The sequence below is a fragment of the Belonocnema kinseyi genome, chromosome 3 (genome assembly GCF_010883055.1).
Source record: "Belonocnema kinseyi isolate 2016_QV_RU_SX_M_011 chromosome 3, B_treatae_v1, whole genome shotgun sequence".
Taxonomy (NCBI): domain Eukaryota; kingdom Metazoa; phylum Arthropoda; class Insecta; order Hymenoptera; family Cynipidae; genus Belonocnema; species Belonocnema kinseyi.
In genome coordinates this window covers 56,419,472-56,443,405 of record NC_046659.1, presented here as the reverse complement: position 1 = coordinate 56,443,405, position 23,934 = coordinate 56,419,472, and the positions used below count along the sequence as shown (strand labels likewise).

The window sequence follows — 23,934 nt, the reverse complement described above, 5'->3', positions numbered from 1 at the left end:
AATTTTTCAACAAATTTTGAAAAATATTGATGCAACAGTTTTTAAATCTATTTTTTTGAATTGATACTGAAAATTTGCCCTATGCTCTTGACTACATTTTTTCAAATGTTCTCTTTGACTTAAAAGGCTTTCAGCTGTACAAGATTGAACGTTTGAATTTGAAGCAATTTTATCTGTAACTTTAATCGCTTTGAAAACTTGAAAAATCGTTTGTTGTAATTTTCAGGGAGGGCCGTTGCAAAGAGTGAACATTCCGAAGGACCGTGACGGAAAACAGCGATCGTTCGGTTTCGTAACGTACAAGCATGTGAGTTCAGTACCATACGCTTTAGATTTATTCAATGGTACATTCTTGTACAACCGGGCGATTAGCGTGAAATCGAGGAGTAACGGAGAAGCACCACAGTTGCCTCCAGAGCAAAATCTTCCTCTAAACGATTTAATACAGTTGGGAAATCAAATGCTTATCGGTAACTGTATTCCAAATTTATCAATGGGTGGAATGGGTTTCGGTAATTCGTACCCGCCACAGCTTATGCATCCAAGTCAATTCCTCGGTGCTTCTTTTCCCAATAACTATAATGAGTATAATGACGACAGAAGACCTCAGAGATCGCATCCTTATCACCGAGAACACGATAATAGAGGTAGACATGATAATCGGTATAATAACGATCATGGTCGCGATAACAGAAGAGACCACGTCTCTTCTCATAGAGACAAACACAGAGAAGGCTCTCATAGGTCTAATCGAAATGAGAGTAGAAGAAATTATCGAAATTGAATTATATTCCTTACCAAAAATTATTTTTCTCCAAGTGTTTATTCCACGTTTTTCTTCCCACGAATTTCTCAGAAATATGAAATAATTAATATTTTGAACATTCAATAATCAAATTCATGTTTAATTTCTTGTGAAGTGTGAAGATTTGTATTTTATTGTGATCTGTGAGAGTGCGATTATTCATTTTGATAAAGAGAAATTATTTTTATAATCAACCTTCAGATTCAAGATTAGGGAAAGTTCAATATTGTTTGTTTTCTTTATTTTTTTCTAGATTCAAATCAAGCGTACGAAAGTAGACTTTCCCTGATCTTTACTTTTCTAAGGCTATTATAAAATAGTTTAAAAGCATGTTTAAAGGGAAGCTTTATTAAAAAATTTCGTTTTATAAACCAGAATTCTTCGTAATTTCCTAAATAGCAAATTTAAATGTAGATTTTGTAGAGCAAAACTTTAAAATTTGTTTAAATTGCCCATTATTGTAGCGTTTCCCTTTCGAATGAACGTTTACGTTGCCAAAAAATTAATGTAAATCACGTGAAGCTGGCACATTTATTTAAATTGCGATGATTCGAAAGTGTGTAATTTATCATAAAATTAAACTTGCTGTGCAAACAGAAGCTGCCAACAAAATAAAGTTATTTTTCACTAATGTTTTTGTGGACGACTTATGTAGATAAATTTACGGACGGATTCTATCATTTGAAAATTCTCGTCCATCTACTTATTTGATTCCTAGTTTTTGCGTAACAATCCCAGTTACAAAGACATCTTCTAATTTTACGAAGACGTTTTGAGCGATTCTTCGTTGAGAGGATGTGAAACATCTCGGGAAATTTAATAAGTTTGTCCTGTTACAAAAGGTGCAAGTTATGGTCATTCGTATTGTAAGGTAGGAACGTAATATTTAGTTTCCTTTTTCCTGTGCGGTTTCATGTTTGTCGTTAACTTTCTTTTTTGAGTTTGAAGTCTTCTGGGATTTTCTTTTAAGATTCGGTTTCAATCCAGGAGGAAAATTAGAGTTTCTAGGTTCCATTACATTTTCCAGATTGTTGTTTGACTTCAAGAACAAAATTTTCTTTGGATTTAAATTTACGTCCCAGGTTGATTCTGAACTTTTTATGGTTAAAACGATTTTTAAACGTAGGATTAGGTATTTTATGAATTGGTTAAAAAAAATTTGAATATAATCGAATTTTATTTTTAAAAATATTTCCTAAAAATTTTACCAAAAATGCGTTTTACAATATATTGTTTAGAAATCTTCAACGTTGGTTCGGGCAAAAATACAATAGCAAAAGTTTGGAATTGCCCATTAACAAAAACACTTCTCTTTTACGAATACAAATTATTGTTGTGAAAGCTTAAAAAGAAATCCTACACTTTGTGTATAATATAGGTATAACAAGAGTTGATTTAAAAATATATTATGTACAAAAGAGGAAAACATCATAGACGGAACACTTGCGAGATAATTGCGCTAATGAATCTTTTTTACTTTGCCGGAATAATCGTGCCGCTTTTTCTGCAATCATTAAAACAGCTGCGTTGATATTTCCACTAGGCAGAACTGGAAGTACAGAAGCGTCGACAACAAATAAATTTCTTGTGTTGTAAACTCTGCAAGAAATTTCTTCATTAAACTTTTGACGTTCTTATTTTTTATTAAATAAAAGAAAATTAGCATAATGAATTTGAAATTAAATTATATTCATTTGTTCATCTGTAGTCGTATTTTTCTATTCAATTAATAATATACAAATAATTAAATTACCTAAATGATTCATCCACAACTTTTCCTATACTAGATGTTCCCGCTGGATGATAGCAAGTTAAAGTCAAATGACGGACGTAGCACTCCCAATACTCGTCAGTATCAAAAGATTGTTCTTCACAACCAGGGAAAGGTTTTCGATAAAGGGTAGCTCCTAACTTTTGCATAGCTTTTGTACCTATCAATTTTTTAACGAATTTAATTCCTGAAAATAAAATAAAAATCAGAAACTGGAAGGAATTCAATTTGAAATTCTAACTAGAATATCAAAATTACCATCGATTAGAATTCGAACGTCATCTCTATGAGACAAATATTTGGGATCGATTATAGGAGGATCTTTGGGATTTTTACTTCGGAGTTTAATTTCGCCTAAACTTTTCGGGTGCAATAAAACTGGTGCTAAGGTAACTGCATTTTGATATGCAAGGGGTGCAAAATATTCTTTAAAGACCTGGAAATTCAAAAGGAAAACTGATTATTGTCTTTAATAAGAAATACGCGTTTTTAATATTCAATTTATATTTGTAATAAATACTTAATAGGCGAAATTTGTGAGAAAGTTTTAACCTCATCGGAGATTCCCATCGCTTTTCTCCAAGCATATCCATTATCTTGCGAAATCCCAATCGGCATTACCATCAATTCTAAATCCGGAGCTGCAGATTTGTTTTTTTGAAGTGAACTGTGAAAAGTTCCGATCACGTCGACTCCATTATAACTCCATAAACCTGATCAAATTAAAAAAAATGTTTTAATTCCTTATTTTGAATAAAATTTACAATAAAGCAAATTTAAAACAACTGCAATGAAATAAGAAACTTATGATAAACTTTTACCTAAAGCTAATACGTATTTTGACATTTCTGAAATTTTTGTAATCTATTTCGTATCAAATTTTCGTTTCATATTAATCTAAACAGGTAGTTTTCGTGCGTTCCATTGATCGCTTCTATTTAGTTCTCTTAATTTTTTCCATATCGAGAATCTAACTTCTCTTTCGGATCCTTCTGAAACTAAACTTTCTAAAGATTTTACAAATTAATCTTCACGATTTTCAAAGAAATTACACACTTATCAAAAAGGACAATTCAACGCCTTCAATCGAAAGATTCAAAAGAGACTTTCATTACAAGACAAAGTTTTACAACCAGAAGAAAACTGTTTAAAAATTCTATTTGAATAGTTGAAGTTATAGAATCGTCATTTTTTTTGGTATATCATGTTTGCTGCATATTTTGAGAATTTTTTTCAAATTTAAATTATGTTAGTATGTTTTTTAATTTTCGCGGATAAATCTGATTGGTTGGACCGAATGCCGGAAGTAATTCAGTTTGAGTAGCGCGTTTGTCCAGTTCATGGAAGAATCAATATGGCTGCTAGATATTGGAAGTGTAAGCAGTGAACATAACCTATTAATTGTTTATTATTGTAAACTTGTTTTAAAAGTATAAAGAATGACCTAAAAAGTATTTAAAATACTTAAAATTTTACTAGAACCAGGTTTTGTAAAGTGTGACAATTCGAATCTGCCTAAAGACATAATTATATGTCGGAACTGGCCTAGGCAGAGGTTTGAGAAGGAAAAATCATCTCATGATCCCGATATGTGATTGACAAAAATTTGAAGTTATCCTTGGAAACATCTCACTCACGCACTTGAATGACATTATTCGTTACTATTTTTATTAGGTTTTATATTTTAAGCAAAATAGTATTTTTCTAGTGAGATTTGGTTACTACTGGCTGCTGATTTTCGATAATTTTGTGTAAAGAAATCTCTTGGAAATCTTAATTTGAATAGATACTTCATGAGTCCATGAAGCAACTGTAGTGATTATTTAAGCGGATTGCATGATTGGACGTTTCCAGGTCACAGAATTTTCGAATAAGGATTTCGATACTTTTTTCTCAATAGCTTTTTCTCGAAAATGAAATATTACAACAAAATTTTTAATGCACCTAGATTCTTCATTTTCATTTCCATGCAGTATTTAAAAAATCATATTATCTAAAAATATATGGGGGAAAATACAGCAAAATCCTGATTTAAATTTAAAATACAAGGCAACACAAAGGCTTAGAAGTGCAAGAAGACATTCAGAAGGAACAATTAAGAAGATATCACTGATGATTTTATCTCAGAAATATGTAATGCGAAAGAAAAACAGAGTATAAGAGAAGATATCTTGCTAAATATATTTCTAATATTTAAGACCTTGAAGTTAAATGTAATGAAGTAAAAAAACGTTTATTTTGAAATTGTACAATAGTTGAGCGTACGGATTAATTAACGTCCTTTGTCCCGTTAGTTGCCGAAATACGGTATAATTCCCCAAAATGACCAACTTGGGAAATTCACAACGAAGAAAATATAACTAAATGAAAAAAATATGAAATTAATCGTTTTTTTTTTTTACTAAAAATTAAAAACCGGAAATTTCCCCCTTAGTTTTCAAAAATAGTTTTTTTGTCGATATTTGCAATTATTGCAAACCATTACCGGCATAAATCGTGTCCTCAGACTTCGAAAAAAATAAAGACGAAAAATTCCCAGTGGCAAAGTTATTCCATGATGTTTAAAAAAAAACTTGGACGAAATTTGAGTTTAATCGTTTTGTGTGTTTAAATTATGCGAGTGATTTTTTATTGCCACGAATAATAGGAATTTACTGTTCATAATCGCCCACAGGTCGTATTTCTTAACCAATTGTGAAGTTTTTTATTTAGAAATGCTGAGCATTAAATTTCCAAGGTAATTTTGGTTGTGATGTTTTAATTTTTGTCACAGAGCAGCAATATATAAACAAATAAAGTGACAAAATTGGCCATTTTAGCTTTGTGAATTTTTATCTCAAGAAAAAATACAGAAATACACTCAGTATTAGCGGAAATTATTGAAACTTCACATTTCTCTTCACAATTAGCTATAGATTATGATGGTTTCGTGAGTTTTCGGCGCTGGTTATGATTTTTTAAATGTTTTTTAATGCAAATATGAATAATTAAAACCGCATCTTTCTAGCATTACTCAAATTGAATAATATTAACAATAATAAATTCTGTAAACAATTATGCTTGTTAAAATCACTCAAGTATTACTTCACTCTAATTGAAAATTGGACAAAAAGTGGATAATTTTTGAAAAAACGCGACTTTCTAACTTTACTCTAAGAGAAAATTGCCAAAAACAATAATAAATTGCTTTAAATATTGATGTAAGCATTTAATTATCGTCATAAAGTAGTATTTTATGTATTAGAAAATAATTCGCATTAAAAAACGTAAAAAAAATCATAAATAGCGTTAAAAACTGGCAAAACCCATTTTTTTCACTTATAAATTTTTTAGGATCCTATAAAACAAACGTATGGAAGTGATCAATGGCCAATTTTGTCACTATATTTGTTTATACACTGTTGTTCTGTGATCAAAATTTAAATATCACAATAAAGTTGAGCATTTCTAAAAAAAGAACTTCAAAATCGGTTAAGAATACCACCTGCGGGCGATTATAAGCAGACTCGAGCCGAGTGCGCGCGCGGCAATACAAAATCGCTCGTATCTTTTAAATAAAGAGAATGATTTGGCTCAAATTTTGTCTAAGTTTTATTTAAACATCAAGTAATAACTTTGCTACTGAAAGTTTTCCTTTTTCATTTTTTTTCGAAGTCTGCGGAAACAATTCATGACGGTAATGGTTTATAATAATTTTTATGTTGCAAATATCGACAGAAAAGCTATTTTTGAAAACTAAGGGGTACTCGGCAGAGGATTTCTTTCATATTTGACGAAAAACTTCGAGATCATTTCGTCGAACAAAAGCAGAGTTTTTAGGAGTTTAGTTTAAAAAGTCATTGATTTTCGTACAATTAAAATTTCCGGTTTTTAATTTTTATACAAAAAATATATCAATTTAATTTAAAAAATCGGAATAAAAGTTGTCTGGCTCGTCAAGCCGCATATTGTTCTATTTTTTTCCCGGTGAATTTCCCAATTTGGTCATTTTGGGAAATTTTCCGCATTTCGCTAACTCATGGGGTACTGGGAGAGCGAGCCCGGTCGCTAAATACGTTATGTAATTCAGACTCTCAATTGACAATAATTGAATTTAAAATTTCTCAATTCTGAATGTTGGAATTTTAATTTCACTCCAAATTCAGAACGATTCCGCTCAAAATTCTTTGATTAGCCAATTCATTTTTGAATACTTTAGATTTTAAGTTGTTCAGTTTTGAAAATCTGAATTTAAACATTGTCCAGGGTAAGTGTGCGAAAAAAGGGAATTTTTTCAGAGATCTGAGTGGTCAACCTAACCTGAATTTTCAAAACGGGAAGTATTCAAAATATAAAGTATTACGAACCTTTATGGTGGACAAAATATTCCATCATCGAAAGAGGATTAAAGAATTCGATAAGACTAACTGGTTGACTGGAATTGAGTATCACTAAATCCATACCAGTGATTACGTGATCCATTAAGTTTTGACCAACTGGTAGATCTGAGACAATGTCAATCTGGGTAAAGAAAAAATTGTATATTATTTATTTCGAAAACAATTGTAATTTCTGTTACCTTTAACTCTGCTAAATGTTGTTTTGGTCCAACCCCAGAAAGCATTAAAATTTGTGGAGTGCCAATCGCCCCCGCACTTAAAATAACTCCTTTAGTTGCAAAAGCTTTGAAACTATTCTTCAGTTTCGAAAATTCTATTCCTACAGCTTTCTTTGATTCAAAGAGGACCTTTAGAATACAATTTTGTGAAATTAAATATGGTTTTTGTTTTTCCATTTGTGTTTCAGTTAACTCGATAGGTTTTAATTAAAAATCCTTACTCTGTTGACTTGAGCGTTCGTAATGATTGACAATTCCTTTTTATTCCTATTTTCAAAAATACGGTCGGAACTCCATCGTTCACCATTTTTCATAAATACTTTTGGTTGCATGAAACCTGGAGTTCATAATGATTCATAAGCAAAGAAACCTAATTTACAACTTAAAATATTCTGAACATCCAAATAAGTTAAAATTAAATAAGTTGCTTTAGTTCCCCTTTTTATTTACCAGTAGAATGTCCTTTATTTATATCTTGTACTGGGTATCCCATTTCAGCAGCACCTTTCAGAACACCTTCTGTAAGACTCGAGGACCAAATCAAATCATCTGCATTTAAAATTCCACCGTCCACAGTTGATTCTGGTGTAATTTAAAAACACAATTATGAAAAGGTAATTTTTACCAGGATTTTTTGGCTAATAGGTATTTATTTAGGTACCTCTATAATCTGGAAAAAGTTCTTTAAAATCATAAGGATGTCCTCGAACACATACCATATAATTTAATCGACTAGTTCCTCCAAACATTTTTCCCCTAGGCCAAATACTTTGCTACGGAAATAGTTGTGTTAATTTCTAGTAGCATTTTTAATTAGATTAAATTTATTTTGAATCACATACGTTATTAGTTAGGCCTTTACAGGCTTCGATTTGAGCAGTTGTGACATATCGCCAATCATAAACACTTTCCTGGAGGGCAGGAGTGATAACTGGCACATTTACGAAAAAAGGAGGCATTCCACCAGCCTCAATCAATAAAACCTTGTGCCCATCTTCCGATAATCTCGATGCAATGACAGATCCTGCACTCCCAGCTCCCACTGTACAGAAAATTTATTTTGTCGTCATAAAGGAATTTATGGGAATGAAAAAAAAATGGAAAAAAGTTAGTCTAATTTAGTTTTATGTCGATAGAATGGCAGTTATCAATTTACGAGTCCAAAACCAACGTAGTTTTTATTTTTTAAATGTGAACAAATTCCTCTGTAATTCCGCTAAGATTCGAACCCAGGTTTACAGATTGCTGGTCTGGTGCTCTTACACATAAGCACCAGAACGTAAATCTCTAAACTTGAGTTCGAAACCCAAAGGACCTAGAGAGGATTTTTTTTAGAGATACAAAAAAAATTATATCACTACTTTAGTCGACAAAGATAACAACAAAAATTAATTTTTATTATTTAAGGAAAAGCACTTACCAATTATGTATTCGTAGACTTTACTATCTTGGATGTCATTAAACAGCCAATCTTTGTAATTATCCCACGTGTTTGAAATACTCAAATAATAAACGAACAAATATACCCCTAAATTGTATATTATGAAGGAACAATATCTTACTAAATAAATCAATTCCATATTTGAAAGTTGGTCACGTCTTTTTGAAAATCTTTGTACTTGCCGATTTTGGTCGGAATAGTTGGGAATCCTGCTTATTACTTTTACAGGACATTTTCAATTCTTCACTATCAGTCATACGTATATAATCATTTGGGTGGCACTGTTTAAAAAATGTTCATCTATTAAATAAATTCGTGTATATAAAGATGGACTGATTTTTCCTTTTATAGCTAAATAATTTGGAAAACATATAATGATACGTCAAATATATTGAAAAATAGCAAAATGTAATTAATTCATACAGAATTAAAATAATATTAATTTGTGTTTCTTTGTATGGGATACCAGAGGGTCAATACAATTCCCAATCATGAATTTCAAACAATATTCCTGGTAGGTATGTAGGTATTATAGCACTGACGTAGAGTTTATAAAAATTCGCATGTGTCACTGTTGGTGAGATAGAATGAAATTTAATTAGCGATAATGGTTTAATCCATTTTCTCAATCAATAGATCTACAATTGTATAATTTTTCTTTAAAAAATTTTGAACAGTGGAAAAGGGGGAGAAGACTAATAACGTTAACTAACTAGAATTCAGTTTCATTAATTTTTGTACAGAAAATTAAAATTTTCAAGTACTTAATAAGGCTGAATATAAAAGATTTGAATGAAACTTGAATGACGTTCTTTCGATAAAAAACACTGTTTAGTAGAAGAAAATATATTCTTGTTTTATAATAAAATATTCTACATATCTTGTAGACTTGCGTCTACCTCCGACAAATGGGGGAATTGGAAAAGGGGATGGACTAGTGTCATCTTGAATATTTTGGACGACTAGCTAAGTTTATCAAAAATATTTGATAACTCACGCCGAATTTCGGGACGACGAAACACTTCGTATTTTATATAATATAATAATAATTATTATGATTATTGAAATACATATTCGCCTTAATCCTGAATTTTAATATTTATATCTACAGGTAGAAATGTTTTAATCTTAACTATTTTTTTACACAATATTCTACAATTAGCTCAGATTTTTATACAAAGTTTGCACATACAAAAATTATAAGGTAATATATTACAAAGAATCAATAATAACATACATTACAAGAATATAGAACAATTTTTGAAAATTGGGCTTTTGATTATTCAAATTTCATTAAAAATCGTAGACAATTTTCGGAAAATATTCTCAAATACCTCAAATCTTTATTGAGATTCAAATATTCAGAGTGCCCGCTGGACCGGAAACCCCGGGAAATTACCAGAAATTTTATGAGACCGAGGAAAACCGGGAAACTACAGTAACTTAATTTTATTAGCGGGAATTTTAAATATTTTTAGAATCAAAAAATCTGCCCGACATTGATTTCAATCGTTTTTTTTTTATAATTAGTTAAACTTTTAACTTTTTTAACTATATTATTAATTCATGATTTTTAAATTTAATTGTACAAGATTTAAAAAGAGAATAATAATTGATTTTACAAGACGATTCGGAATCTGTTGAAATATAAACACCCGATTGAAACTTTATAAACTATTTTTTACTTTAAAAATATTTCAAAAAATCTGCCTGCTACGCGGGCATATTCTCATCGCGCGCTGTGCGCGCGGCTCGCTTCGCTCGCAAGTTTGAGAGCGCCTAGGGCACGTAACTGGGTGTTCTCGCGCTTCGCGTTCGATGTTGTATTTATCTCGCGCTTCGCGCTCGATTATATATTTACCTCGCGCTACGCGCTCGGTATTTATATTTTCGCACATTCTTGCGCAAACATTTTAAAATTAAGAAACAAAACATCCACCACTGTAATTTTGTAATTGTGAATTCTCTTTCATTAAAAGAGTTTGAGCGCACCTACGGCATGCGACTTATAGCAATCGCACTCCGCACTTGGTCTTTGCATTTCTTCCACATTCGGGCACAGACCTTTTAAAATCAAAGGTGAACGGACCGACAAATGTAATTTTTTAATTTTGAACTCTCTTTTGTTAAAGCTCTTTTGGCTTTAACGAACACATTCTCATCACGTATCTCGTGCTTCGTCCTATAAAAAATTATAGCTCTTTTTTGGATGAACAATTTTTGACTCATTTTTTTCGTAGCTTATATCGAAAAGTGATTCATTATAAATTTGTAGTTCTTCCCAGGGCGGGCAATTTGAGATTTTTTATTATTTTCGTATCTTGCATAGTTTGACCAAAAAATGGAATTTTTCATTATTTTTGGTACGATCAAATTTAGAATGTTCGACTTTTTTGACCAAATTCAAAAAGTTGTTATCGTAGTCCTGTAGGGATTTCAAAAAGCAAAGTTTTTCTTCTCTTGGCTTTTTTTCATGTCATGCGTTGTTTGGCTTAAAATGTTCATTTCAGTTTGTTTTTTTTTTTTATTTTGAAAATGCTCTAACTCTGATAAATTTCTTTTTATAGAAAAAAGTCATGGGGATAAATTGTTTGAATTTCTGAGTACTATAAACATCCGTACATACAATTTTTAAATCTTGAAAAAATGTGGTTTCAAAATTTTTTTGTACGATCAAATTTGGAATTTTCAACTTTTTAACCAAATTGAAAATGTTGTTATTATAATCTTTTAGGGCTTTCAAAAAGCAAAGTTTCTCTTCTCATGGCTTTTTTTCATATCATGGGTTGTTTGGCTTAAAATGTTCATTTTAGTTTGTTTTTTTTGGATTTTGAAAATGCTCTAACTCTGATAATTTTCTTTTTATAGAAAAAAGTCATGGGGATAAATTGTTTGGATTTCTGAGTACTATAGACAACCGAACATACAATTTTTTAATCTTGAAAAAATGTGGTTTCAAAAACTATTGGTACGATCAAATTTGGAATTTTTAACTTTTCGACCAAATTAAAAAAATTGTTATCATAATATTGTAGGGCTTTTAAAAAGTAACGTTTTTTTTCTCTTGACTTTTTTTCGTATCATGCTTTGTTTGGCTTAAAACGTTCATTTTAATTTGTTTTTTTGGATTTTGAAAATACTCTAACTTCGGTAATTTTTTATTTTTCAAATAAAGTCATTAGGATAAATGTTCAACTTTTTGAATACTATAAATAACCGTACAGAGAATTTTGGAATTTTTTAAAAAGTGGTCTCAAAAATATTCAAAATGTGCCGACTTTTTAAATTTTTATCCAAAATGGCTGACTAACGAACTTGACCTTTAGTTTAGGACACTAAACGAGTGTGCCAAAGGGCAATCTAATCGATTATTTTTTTCGAAAGTTATCGTGTTCACAGACAGACAGACAAACACATTTGTAAAAACCTGTTTTTTGGTTTCAGAGGGTCTCAAAACGTGGACATTTGACAAAAAATGGGGGGGGGGTCAAATTTTACACAAATCTAATACCTTCTCTGATGAGAATGCAAAATATATATTGACAATTAAAGGCTTTTATAAATTTTGAATATTATTTTAGTCTGAAATATTATATTTTGAACAATTTAATTTCACAATTTTTAATCAGGACAATGAACAATTACTTAATTTTTAGAAATATCTGACTGTTCATTTAAATTCAGTAATTATAAGTTAAATATTAACAAAAAATTAAACTATGAATGTTACAATTTTAATTGTTTTATTTTTAAAAAACTTAATTTATAAGTCAATTGGTTGAATTTGGATGTATAAATAACAATTGAAGACCTATTATTCTTTTTAAAAATTCGAGAAAGTTGAAGACATTTAGAAGTTTTGAAAAAAGACCGTCTTATTCTAGACGTCGGCAGTGCGCACGTGCCGGAATTTTACGACATTTCCGTATTCTTCGAACAGTTTTGCGTCGAAATGTATGGAAAAAATAAATTTGTAAACTCACGGAAGATGATGTTCGAGGTGCAAAACTAGTTTTGTATGGCAGGTATAAATATTTTCTTTTATTCAAGATTTGCAGTACAGAACTTTTTTTGAGCAAATATTTAATATTCACACAAATATAAAATAACACAATATTACATTTTCCACTTTTCTTTTTCAAGTTTAAATAACAAAAAGTATTTTCTTAGTGATTTCCTGGTATCAGGAATGTACTAATCAAATTTCCTTCTTTCATATAAACTGGTTATAAATACATAAATATAATAGTTTTGCGTGCTCAAGTGAAAGTATTAAATAGATTTTATTTTTATCAAAACAGTTAGAAGTTACGAAACCCCGATAACAATGCTTCATTTAATATGTAAGTAAATGTTAGCAAAGAAAGAAAATATTAATACCTGCCAAACACAATCTCGACTAACCTTTCTACTAAATCACTTATTTTCCTTTTAAAGATCGTTTCCTATATTTCAGCCATAGTTTAAGCTGTTTAACACTGTGCTCTTCCACCGATTTGTGCACTAATTTTGCTCCTCAAACATCATCTTCCGTGATTTTTGCCGGATTTTTAAACATGTTTTTGAAGATGACAGATGTTAACAGATGTAAATGATGGGCTTGCTCGCCACACTTTTCGCACTTTTTTTGCAGTTTCTTTCTGAATATACTTAAAAAATTTTTTGCCTTTAAACTCTCATTTATTTAAACATTTATTTTTCGTTGTTATTTTTATTCACAATATTTTCCATACATTTGGACACAAAATTTTTCGAAAAATACGGAAATGACGTAAAATTCTGGCACGTACGCACTGTCGACGTCTAGAATAAAAAGGTCTATTCAAAATTAATTTCAAATAATTTAAACAAAGATTACCAAAATTATCCAAAATTGAAAGATTTCAAGGCAATTTTTTTAAGTCAGCAGGATTTTAAAAAAATGTAGAAAAATTTCAAGAAAAATTTGAATCATTTTAAAAGATGTTTAGAAGTTCTGAAAAAAATTTTAAATTAGCTAAAATTAAAAAAAGAATTAAAACAACTTGTAGATGTTTCAAAATTTTGAAATAAAATTTGGAAGAATTTCAAGGATTATTAAAATCAGAATAATTTAGCTTTTAATTTAAATTGCTCAGTTTATAAAAAAACGGAATACTTCAATTTTTAATGTTTAGGTTAAGATTGCTTAAAATAATATAATTTTGAAAAAAATTGTAAGTCATTGATTTATTCTTTAATTTAGAGTATTGAAAATGATAACGTGGATTTATATTTTTAAACTTTAACTTTGTAAGTTTAAAATTCAAGAGGTCCAATTTGCGTGCTTTCATTTGCAGCTCTGTTTATATTACTTCAAATGAAAAAATATCTTTAAAGTTAGATAATTTTAAATTAATTGACCGAGAAAAATGTTTGCTAACCGGGAAATGACCGGGAATTTTTTTCTCCGATTAAAACGGCCACCCTGAATATTTAAATTTAATATTTAATAAACTTTCTCCCCAAAATGATGACTCACGGTACTTCTAAAATTACGGTATAGTTGTTAATGTTATTTTATTTGATAAAGAAAAACTGTGAAATTCGAAATGATATACAAAACCATCGGGTACCGCGAATTATAATTCTAATTTTCGTAAATTTTGTTGTAAACATAAAAACGTCGACCTATTAAATTTGATAATAATAGTTTATCAAAAACAAGTTATAACCAAAGATTCAGTTAAATTAATTTGCCTGTTATAATTGGTTATACACTTACCCATAAATGAGGATACCGAGTACATAATTCATGAAAAGGTTTAATTGCTAATATTTATCATATATCACTCTAGCACTTTTCGACATTTTTCTGCTTTTATTTTCTTGAACTGTTTCTATTTGCGGCAAGCTGTCTGCTAGACATGCTTTTGCTTTCAAGTTTTATTTCACATCCTCGATATCACGAAACAGCAGCGCCACCTACAGAAAATTTATGGCACATAATACATACTAAATTTTCAGTGTTTACTGCACTATACAATTAAATATAATACCTCTGCAAATTTTAAGGCCACTAAAGATCAATTTTACAATAGTCTAATATAGATTCCCACCTAATTAAATCATTATATAACATCTCTCGTAACAAAATTATTACAGATATCTGTCTTATCGACAGAGCAAGAATCAGGAGCCTCAATTTAAATTCTAAGATGGCGACAGTTGGTTGATGTCTGCTGTCTGTGTCTGCCATTATTCTGTCATTGTTTCATTGTTTTGATGGACTTGATGGACGCTGTGATAATATTAGATACGTTGCTTTAATATCGATCAATTTTAGGCGAAAAGTTCCGCAATTTTAGTTCCTTTATCCTAAGATTTTTGATATTTTTCTAAACTGTTCAGAAAATACTGCACTTAGCAGTTTTTGTGATTTTGTTTCTCCCACGAGGTTTGAATTGTCACGTGTATTTTTTTACTGTGCCGGTTGTTGTGATAAGCATTCGGTCTAGATTGAGACGTTTGTTTTCTTTTTGCGGTTTGTTTGTTGCGTGTTGATTGGAAACTCTTTTGCATTGATAGTGGATGAATCGAATTTCTAGTGAGACGAACTCTGGAGTGAAACGCATAATTGCCTTAAATTTCCTAAGAAACGATGCGATCGTCTTGAAAGGTTGGCACTCTGGGAGTGGGCAGAAATGCATACACCTGCAAGGGTAAGTGAGTGTGTTTAATAATTAATAAATCTGTTACGCACGATCGGCTTCGCTTCGATGAAAGAAGGCACGTAATCACACTTTACAATTTTATATCAGATATTCCAACTTTATAGAATCCAGTTTATACTTTTTTAAAGCAGAGCAAATTTTTTTTATGATCGTGCCTGAATTCTTATTGCAATATGTATGCAAAAATGGAATAAGGTTCAAGAATTACAAATTGGTTTTTAATTTCGCTTTTAAAACAGGTATATTTTTTTTCTTTTCAAACTTGTTGAAAACTACTTTAGGTGATTTAGTAGGTTCCCAGAAATATAAAAGAAAAGAATAAATCGAGAAATGTTAGTAAATTTATGTTTTGGGCCCAATTAAGAAAAACATCTTATTTAGGAAAGTTCGACCATTGGCTTCCGGCATAATATGCTGGATCTGAATGTTAATTCCGACATATATACAATGGATCATATGCATGGAACAAAACTTTCTTTCTGTAATATCTTTGGAATTAATGAGCATCATTATCATTTGGTCCCATGTTTTCCCCTCAGCAATCTACGACGTGAAGTTAGCTGTTGATTGAATTGAAAATACCTAATTTCCTACAAGTTTAAAAATTCATTTCCGACAGGATGTACTGCAATAGGACATTAAAGAGTGATCTTTGTGACATATGAAGGTTTTTTTCAACTACACACCTTAGGGTGCCCCTTATTTTTCAGTTGTTGAATCTCTTTGTTCTCACTCCCGGTTTTATTTGAATGCTAAAAAACAATCTTCGAATTTCAGTGAAATCGGTTATTATTTAGGGGTCGCGCAAAGACAGTGAAGTTTCCCATTGATTTAATATGGGAAAAAATCAGCGTTTTGTAAATATAATATTTAAACGCGATGACATGTTACGGAATTTTGAATTGTACTTAACTCTAGACTGTCACACATAGGTCTGACAGATCCGGTGGTATTCTTATCACTATTGTATCTTCTAGGCTAGTTGATGGAAATAATTTAATTATTTACGAAAAAAAGTTAGAAATATCGGGAGCCGTATATTTAGTTGGCGGCTTCGGTAAGGCATACACTTCGCCCGACAGTGATCCGAATGTGAGTAGGGCTCTCTCAGACCCAGGTGAGCGTTTCGAGTTAATTTTTGGAATGTCAAGTAGATTTTTTTACTCAATTGAAAATCAATTAAAGGGTACTGTATGCTCATTTGAATGAATATAAAGTTAATAATCATTAGTTCAAAAAATCTGCCCGCTCCGCAGGCACATTCTCATCACGCTTCGCGCTGAATAATGTATTTAGCTCGTGCTCCGCGCTCGATAATGTGTTTACCTCGCGCTACGCGCTCGATCTCTGTGCACAGACTTTTAAAAGCTAAAGGTGAAAGCATCAACAACAGTAATTTGGTGATTGTGAATTCTCTATTGTTAAAGCTCCTTCAGCTTTAACGAACACATTCTCATCATGTATCTCGTGCTTCGCACTCGAGTTTGTCCCTGAAATTTTATATCTTTCCCATAAATGTATATTATTACAATTTATAACTTGCATTGGTCTTAAAGCAGAGATAGTTTCATTGTCCCGTTTAAAAAAAGCGTATGCTTAAAAGAAATGTTGCTATTAAACATTTTATTGCAACTTTTGTCGTTTTCCATAAACTGAATTTGCTCATTTCAAATATTTTCTTTATGATTCAAACTTTACACATACGGTCTTCTGAGAAGCCTTTTTTTTATTTTTTTTTATTTTTTTGATTTTTCCAGAAAATTCAAAAAAGTTTTTATGGTCATATTGTAGGGCATTCAAAATGCAACATTTTTCTTATCTTGACTTTTTTTGATATCGTGCGTTATTTGGCTTAAAATTTGCATTTTCCTGTGTTTTTTTTTGAATTTTGTAAATGGTATAACTCTGTTAATTTTTAGTTTTATGAAAAAAGTCATTAGGATAAATTATTAAACTTTTTGAATAGTATGAATATCCATACAGAGAATTTTTTAATTTTGAAAAAAGTGGTCTCGAAAATATTCATAATGTGCTTACTTTATGAGTTTTAATCCAAAATGGCTGGCTAACGAACTTGACCTTTAGTTTAAGACACTGAACGAGTGTACGAAAGGACAATCTAATAGGATAATCTAATAGGGCAATCTAAACGTGGACATTTGACAAAAACTGGGGGGGGGGTCAAATTTTACACAGATCTAATACCTCCTCTAATGACATGTAAAAATATATTGCATGTTTATGTAGTGTTTATACCATGATTACATGATTTTTTAAATTGAAGAGTCGTTCTACGGTAAATTGGGTGCGTTGAACACACGTCTAAACTATTCTGTGTTTGAGCTTAATTCGATTCATTTGCACTTTTGTCCTAATTTGTAAAATGTTTTTTTCTGAGTCGTTTATTAAATCTTTTAATTTTTCGAATGTAGAAAATTGATTGAGTGAGCCGCTTTAAATAATAATTATCCTTTTTTCAGCAGGTGCAAATAAAATATTTTCCGTAAGGACATTTTGTCCCCACTGAGGAATCACCAGTTATTTCTTTCTTGTATCTCGTATTTGTCAATTGATTTAAAAATTCATAATCTCTATTTTTTACGTTTTTAAAGAAAAAGTCTTAATTTACAGATTTTTAAACTAATCAAGGAAATCACTTTTTACTTTTATTTTCGTGTTCCTTGATGTTTCCAGTTTTCAATTCCCTAAAACCAGATTTTTTGACTCCACGGCGATTAATATAGCCACGTGGATTTCACAGACACAAATGATTAGTAAGTAATATTGTATCGAAGTGAAAATTGTTCAAAATTGAGGTTTTAGATTTTTTTTAAATATGAAATTTTAAATGCTGCTTTAGTGTTGCTAATCGAGAAAAGTGTTTTCAGTTTTAGAGTATATTTTTTTCAGGTTTAAAAAGTATAATTTTTTAATTTCCATATGAAATTTTTTTAAATGTTATGCATTCTTTGAAAAATGTTTTATACAGAAATCATTCAAACTACCTCTGTCCATTTTTGAGTATTTTAAATCTTGTATTTTTAAATGCTTATTCATGTATTTATTTTCGAAATTTTAGCAGCAAAATTATTTTGTTTGTGCGAAATTAATGTTCGTAATTTTGAAGGTCTTATTCTACTTCTATGTTTTGTCCAGAAAAAAGAGTTTGCTTAGGTTCAATGTACACAAAATTTAGCAAGTCATGTACATTCAAGTTGAATTTGAAATTCAAAACCAGGTCCATTTAGTAAATTAGCAGATGTTTGAAGCGGTTTTATTGGTTCATCTGTTATTTATCAAATTTTTATTGGGATGATGTAATTGTTTTCGTCGTGTGAAGGGGATTCACAGAATAAAAAACGCAGGAAGTTGGAGTTTCTTCAGATATTTTAATTTGCTTCTCGTACCTATCGTAAGGTACTATGTATTATGTTGTGCTAATAATAATTTCAATTTTTCACGAAGGAAATTTCCTCATTTGTAAAACTGTAGTGCTACATTACTTTCTGCGTAAATAAACAAATGTTTTTGGAATACTATTTTAGTTTAGAAAACATTTAAATAAAAATCGTGCTAAAAGTTTCGTTCATTTGAACTTTTAGAATTTCAAGGTCCCATAGAGGCATGTGTGCCTTGACGTTGCTTACTGTCGGATCTATCGATTGTATTGGCGTTTATAGGTTACATTTATTACCGGATACGAAAGAGATCAGGATTGAGAATTTCTTTTCTTTACAGACTTTCCTCTAGAATGAGTTCGATTTTAAGAATATTCCTGCCGGAGTTTGCATTGTCTTCCCACATGACATGAGACTTTCGGCAAAGGGCATTATCAAGTTGATAACTTTGTCCACTTATTTTCTGTACAGTGAAATCTCTCTCTTCCATTCCAGGCGTATGACCGCAAGTTGGACAAGGACGACCCCTTCTTCTTGCATTTGTCCTTTGTGCGGCAAATTATTTTTTGATATTGTTCTCGGCCGATCTCTCATTTTTCTCGTTTGACATTTTCCATTTTAAAGTACCTGCTAAACAATTTCCTGTCTCTCTCTTGTTTTCTATAGACGTTGTGTGTCTAACAGGAAAAGGAATTGATGAGCTTGAGAGTTGTGCGTGCCTCTATGTGTAGGAGCTGGTTCAGATCGTGGTATTTTAAAAATCAGCTGTTTCTGTTTGCTTTAGGCAGTTTAGGCTCTGGGCAGAATGGAATGAACGAAAAATGTCATTATCCAAGCGTATATACTTTTGGTGGGTGATATCTTGGATAGTATGAATCCTCGACTCATATCAGACGATAGGACATGAATCCTTTGGGTTTATTTTGTGGTGGTCCAGTTAATGAGTTCACTTTTTCCAAGTACGGAGAAACTTTGGTTGCATAATTTGATATTATAATACACGGAAAAAAAATTCTTAAGGCGAACGAGTGAATAGAGAATATATTAAACTCAAAGAAAGTGTACACTTGAATTAGGTAAAACGTTTAGTTAGAAGAGTTACACATTTAGTTACTTTATGTAAATTGTTCTCGTAAATCAGGAATTTGGGAAAAATAGCTAAGTTGGAAAGTTTATTATTTTCGACAGATTATGTATAAATGTATTATCTTCAGATTAGAAAAAAATTTAGTTGTTATAGAAGTATATTAACTTGCAGTAGCCAATTTTTCGTCTGGTATCGCGAAAATGAATTTCCCTGAAATCCGTGTAATGCATTTGAAGGTCAAGTTTGTTGTTTTTATCGCGTTTCTTGATATTTCAATATAGTTATCGCCTACAATCGAAACAAATGAAAATTATTATTACTGCATCATAAACTCCATTTAATATTAACAATCGCGCACATTTTAAGTGGTAAAAAGCGTTTAATTGTCCAAAGTAAATCTCAACTGTCACTGCTCCCGGTTAGACCGTCGCTATTTTATTTCGCTGCTCCCATAATGCACCGGCGCTCTTCCGACAATTGCTTCAGACATCTATTCTTAATATCCCTATTATAGCTATACTTATTAGGGGTTTGACTATACGATATCCCTGGTATATGGAAAATGGTCAAGGATATTCATTTTCGCTGATCCAGGGATCTTTCTAAATTCCTTCGTTCGTTTTCAGCCTAATGTTTGGCTATAATAAGGAATAATATCCCTGTCACAGCTCAATTTTTTTTACCGTGTTTTTATTGGTACAAAATGGTAATAGCAAGCCAGGATATAGCCTCACTATTGCAAACATTACATTGTGAAGTTAATCATTAATTGGAATAGAGTAATAAATAATTAAATAATTGTACTTATACCAAATAGAAGTGTCGAAAGACCAAAATAAAAACAAATATGTGATCCAAGGCCAACGCTGTCTGCATCCTAGCACACATTGTCCGTGACATTTGTCGTAGGCATATAGATGATTCAGGCATTCAGTCGATTGCTGGCGTCCAACAAAATTTGGGATGAAATCTATTACCTTGCGTACATGTGCCTGGTTTGTTTAGGCAATCAAAAGAATACTCAGCTATTCCTCTGAAAGCCTGAAACGTTTTAGGCAATTACAGAAAACCAACCAAAGAGTATTCAAACACAGTAAATGGCTATTTAACATTTTATTTTTATTTTCATGTGCATCTAATTAATGAAATATACTTTAACAAGAATAAGAATAATTATTTAATAGGTTGGCTCCAAAACGCTTTTTTTTAGGGGCAACAATCCCCCCAATTTCATTCCAAATCCGAAAAAAGAAATTCCCTAATCTTGAAAAAAAAATTGTTTTATTTTAATAGGTGCCGGTTTTGACTTGAAGTTACCCATGTAAAATGCATGGGGAAAATCACTTTTTTGAGTTTTTGGAATAATTTGTTAGGGTTTGAAAAAATGTGACGCAAAAGTATGGGGGCCTGTTAAGAATTATCCAACGAAGAATTTCATGTATCAAACATATGGGGTTGATACCCCTAACACACCCCCACGAGTACCTGAAAACTACCCTTAAAACAAAAAATGTCAATTATTCATGAAATCAACATTTATTTAAACAAATAGAATTTGTTTACATTCTTTTTTCTAAAATTCATTTTTGTACCTTAAAATTATTACTATTAGTCTATTGGATTATTTTATAACATTGGTTCATCAATTTTTAATTGTTTAAACAAATTGAATTGGTTTAATTTTTTTTTTTTAAATTCGTTTTTTACCTAAAAGTGATCACTGTTGGTCTAGTGGAAGATTTATTAACATTAGTTCATTAGTTTTCCATTATTTAAACAAATGGATTTGTTTGCATTTTTTAATGAAATTTCTGTTAGACAGGCTTATTATAATTAACAAAATACTAATCCTTTATGTAGAAATGCTCTTACTAGATTTTTAATGCATTATTTATAACAATTTCTAGTTTTTATAAGTGTTATTAGTATTTTACGAAAAATAGTACTACCGACGCATAGTATCGTACCACTAACCGGTCGAACCATTGTGCGGTAATGTATTTTAAATTTAGCATGCTTGCACAAAAAAATAATTATTTCATGAACCCCTGAAGATTTTTCAATGTCTCAATGGTTGAAATGAAAGGTAAAATCCTAAAGGTCACTGTCCTAAAATATTAACTGATAAAATTAATTTTTGTAGCTTCTGCTAAGAGTTGAAATTGATGTACAAAATTCAATAAAAATTGGAAATTTATTGTTGTTTTTCAGACATGAGAATTCCTTACCAACAAGGCCAAATAACTTAAACCAGAGCTTATTTAACGCAGAATTTAATATATTTTTCAACTGCGTAAAAGTATATTTATCTACATTCTGGACGGCGGTATCACCTTTCAAAGTCAAGGGTAATTTTTTATAGTTTAACCATTTAGTGATCCGATTCTATTCGTTGATAGGGGATCATTGACAAGTATACAATACGTTCACAGGAGTTTTGTCCTCTGTTAAAGTATTATTTTTCATGTCAAGAACAATGGATAAAGCATCGCGCAAGAGGGGGGGGGGGGGGGGGGGGGGGGGGGGGGTAAAGTTCATGAAAAATATATCACAAATTTTGTGAATGGCTCTTAATGTATTTTGAAAAATATTAAGAACACTTTTAGAAACTAGAAATTCTTACTATTAATGCATCAAAAATCTAACAAGAGTACTTATACGTTATGGAATGGAAAGGAGTGGATAAGCATGGAGGTATTGTTACATGGAAGTGGGGACAAAAGGGCAGTAGTTTATGTGAAGGGGGTTTTGGGTAAGATGCAGAAGAAGAGAAGGAATGGAGAAGGAAAAATTATAAATAGGAGAGGAAGTAGGTGTCAGAAAAGTGTAAATATTGTAAATAGTAGATAAGTAGTAGGTATTAGCAGCCGCAGAGGCAGAGGTTGGCAATGCGAGGCAAAGCGAGAAGGTGGTAGTGACATGCGAGCTTGGCGAGGCCAGGCGAAAAGAGGAAGCCTAGGATATCACAGCGAGCGGTTTTAGTGTTAAGGTGTGGATGGATGTTAGTTTTTTTAAAAGGTAGTTGTAAATAGTGAGAAATAGAAAAAGTTGTGAAATTAGTGAAATATAAAAAATTATATATCATGTGAACTAGGATAATTCACATGTGATAACATACAATAAAATGGCGGACTTTCGATCTTTTTTTAAACTTCAGTTGTTTAAACAAAATTTTAAAAGTCTGCCATTTTATTGTGTGTTATCAAATTTGAATTATCCTATTTCACACGATAGCTACTCTTTTATATTTCACTAATTTCGGAACTTTTTCTATTTCCGATGGCCCGAAATCAAGATATCGTGTTAGCCAGTTTCAAACAGGGATTAAGTTCATGCTGCCATACCAGCCATGTTTACATTATATTTTGTTTTAATGCCGTATTACCTTTAAACCTCTTCTTTTTTCTACTAAAAGTTTGATAATAAATTAATTTTATAACGAAAAAAAATGTTTGAAAAAAGTAATTGAAGATGGCAGACTGTCCCCTTAAGGCAGGTATGTTAAGCTGGCACAACACTATCAAGGTATAGAGATGTAACCTATTTCATAATTTAGGGCTAATTTGGGCCCGTGGTCCCAAATTTTGGGCTTTTTTATTTTTTGTAAAAAATAGTGTTTGCGCTAGCTTAACGTTAAACTGGCCGAACATTGCTGTAAAACGTACTAAAAATGATTTCACGGAAAATTCACCTTATAGAATAATTAAGGGCCCATTTAGGGCTCTGGGAATATGTTAATGAAAAATAACAAAAAAATGTTTAAACAATTTGTGTTTAAACAATTCTAGTAAAAATAAAGTAAACAAATTTCTTCCTTTACCCTATGTTAAGGCTCACTTAGGGCTTCATAAACATGATATTTTAATTGAAGAAAAAATTGTTTAAACAATTATTGTTCAAACAAATTTGCCAACAAAAAAATATTTTCTTTTCTCTTGCATAGTTTCAGGCTCATTTAATGCTCCTGAAAAAACATCGAACGAAGATCGCGCGATATTTCCTTTGCACTTTTTTTGTTTTGTTATTTAAAGCGTTGTACCACCTTAAGGCGAAACGGTAGGTTTGGCTGAGGACGGCAATGACTGCAGTGATATCTAAAAGAAAATCGGAAATACAGTCTAGTGCCCCCTGGCAATTATGAAG

At 31.1% G+C, this 23,934-nt stretch overlaps 3 protein-coding genes across 7 annotated transcripts in view; 2 read left to right on the top strand and 1 right to left on the bottom strand.

The window, feature by feature from the left end:
- Positions 1 to 1,436, top strand: part of LOC117169423 (RNA-binding protein 7) — a 5,289-nt gene extending 3,853 nt beyond the window's left edge. Inside the window, exon 2 of the mRNA XM_033355799.1 lies at positions 227 to 1,436. Within this exon, the coding sequence (XP_033211690.1) occupies positions 227 to 784 (558 nt within the window). The 3' untranslated portion in view covers positions 785 to 1,436. The remainder of the gene's footprint in view (positions 1 to 226) is intronic.
- LOC117169422 (protein decapentaplegic) overlaps positions 221 to 23,934 on the top strand; it is a 208,222-nt gene continuing 184,508 nt past the window's right edge. For 3 of the 5 annotated variants that reach the window (XM_033355795.1, XM_033355798.1, XM_033355792.1), the window contains exon 1: positions 14,858 to 15,294. The gene's annotated coding sequence lies outside the window, so the exon portion shown is untranslated. Of the gene's footprint in view, positions 308 to 14,857; positions 15,299 to 23,934 lie in introns of those variants that run through there. The other 2 variants (XM_033355793.1, XM_033355794.1) reach the window with 2 other exon arrangements.
- Positions 1,993 to 14,648, bottom strand: LOC117169420 (glucose dehydrogenase [FAD, quinone]-like). Its single transcript, XM_033355791.1, has 13 exons — positions 14,632 to 14,648; positions 14,358 to 14,557; positions 8,594 to 8,895; positions 8,016 to 8,215; positions 7,835 to 7,946; positions 7,624 to 7,755; positions 7,395 to 7,510; positions 7,135 to 7,302; positions 6,923 to 7,076; positions 3,129 to 3,289; positions 2,835 to 3,012; positions 2,559 to 2,763; positions 1,993 to 2,404 (listed from the first exon to the last, which is right to left on the bottom strand). Exons 3-13 carry the CDS (start codon positions 8,751 to 8,753, stop codon positions 2,212 to 2,214), a joined length of 1,779 nt encoding a protein of 592 aa, XP_033211682.1. The 5' UTR covers positions 8,754 to 8,895; positions 14,358 to 14,557; positions 14,632 to 14,648; the 3' UTR covers positions 1,993 to 2,211.

Bases quoted from the DNA above. Each gene is read 5' to 3' on its own strand.
- LOC117169420 (XM_033355791.1), bottom strand. From the start codon at position 8,753: ATGGAATTGATTTATTTAGTAAGATATTGTTCCTTCATAATATACAAT. The intron at 8,216-8,593 runs GTAAGTGCTTTT...TTTTCTGTACAG, and splicing joins AGTCTACGAATACATAATTG to TGGGAGCTGGGAGTGCAGGA. The intron at 2,405-2,558 runs GTAATTTAATTA...AATTTCTTGCAG, and splicing joins GTTGTGGATGAATCATTTAG to AGTTTACAACACAAGAAATT.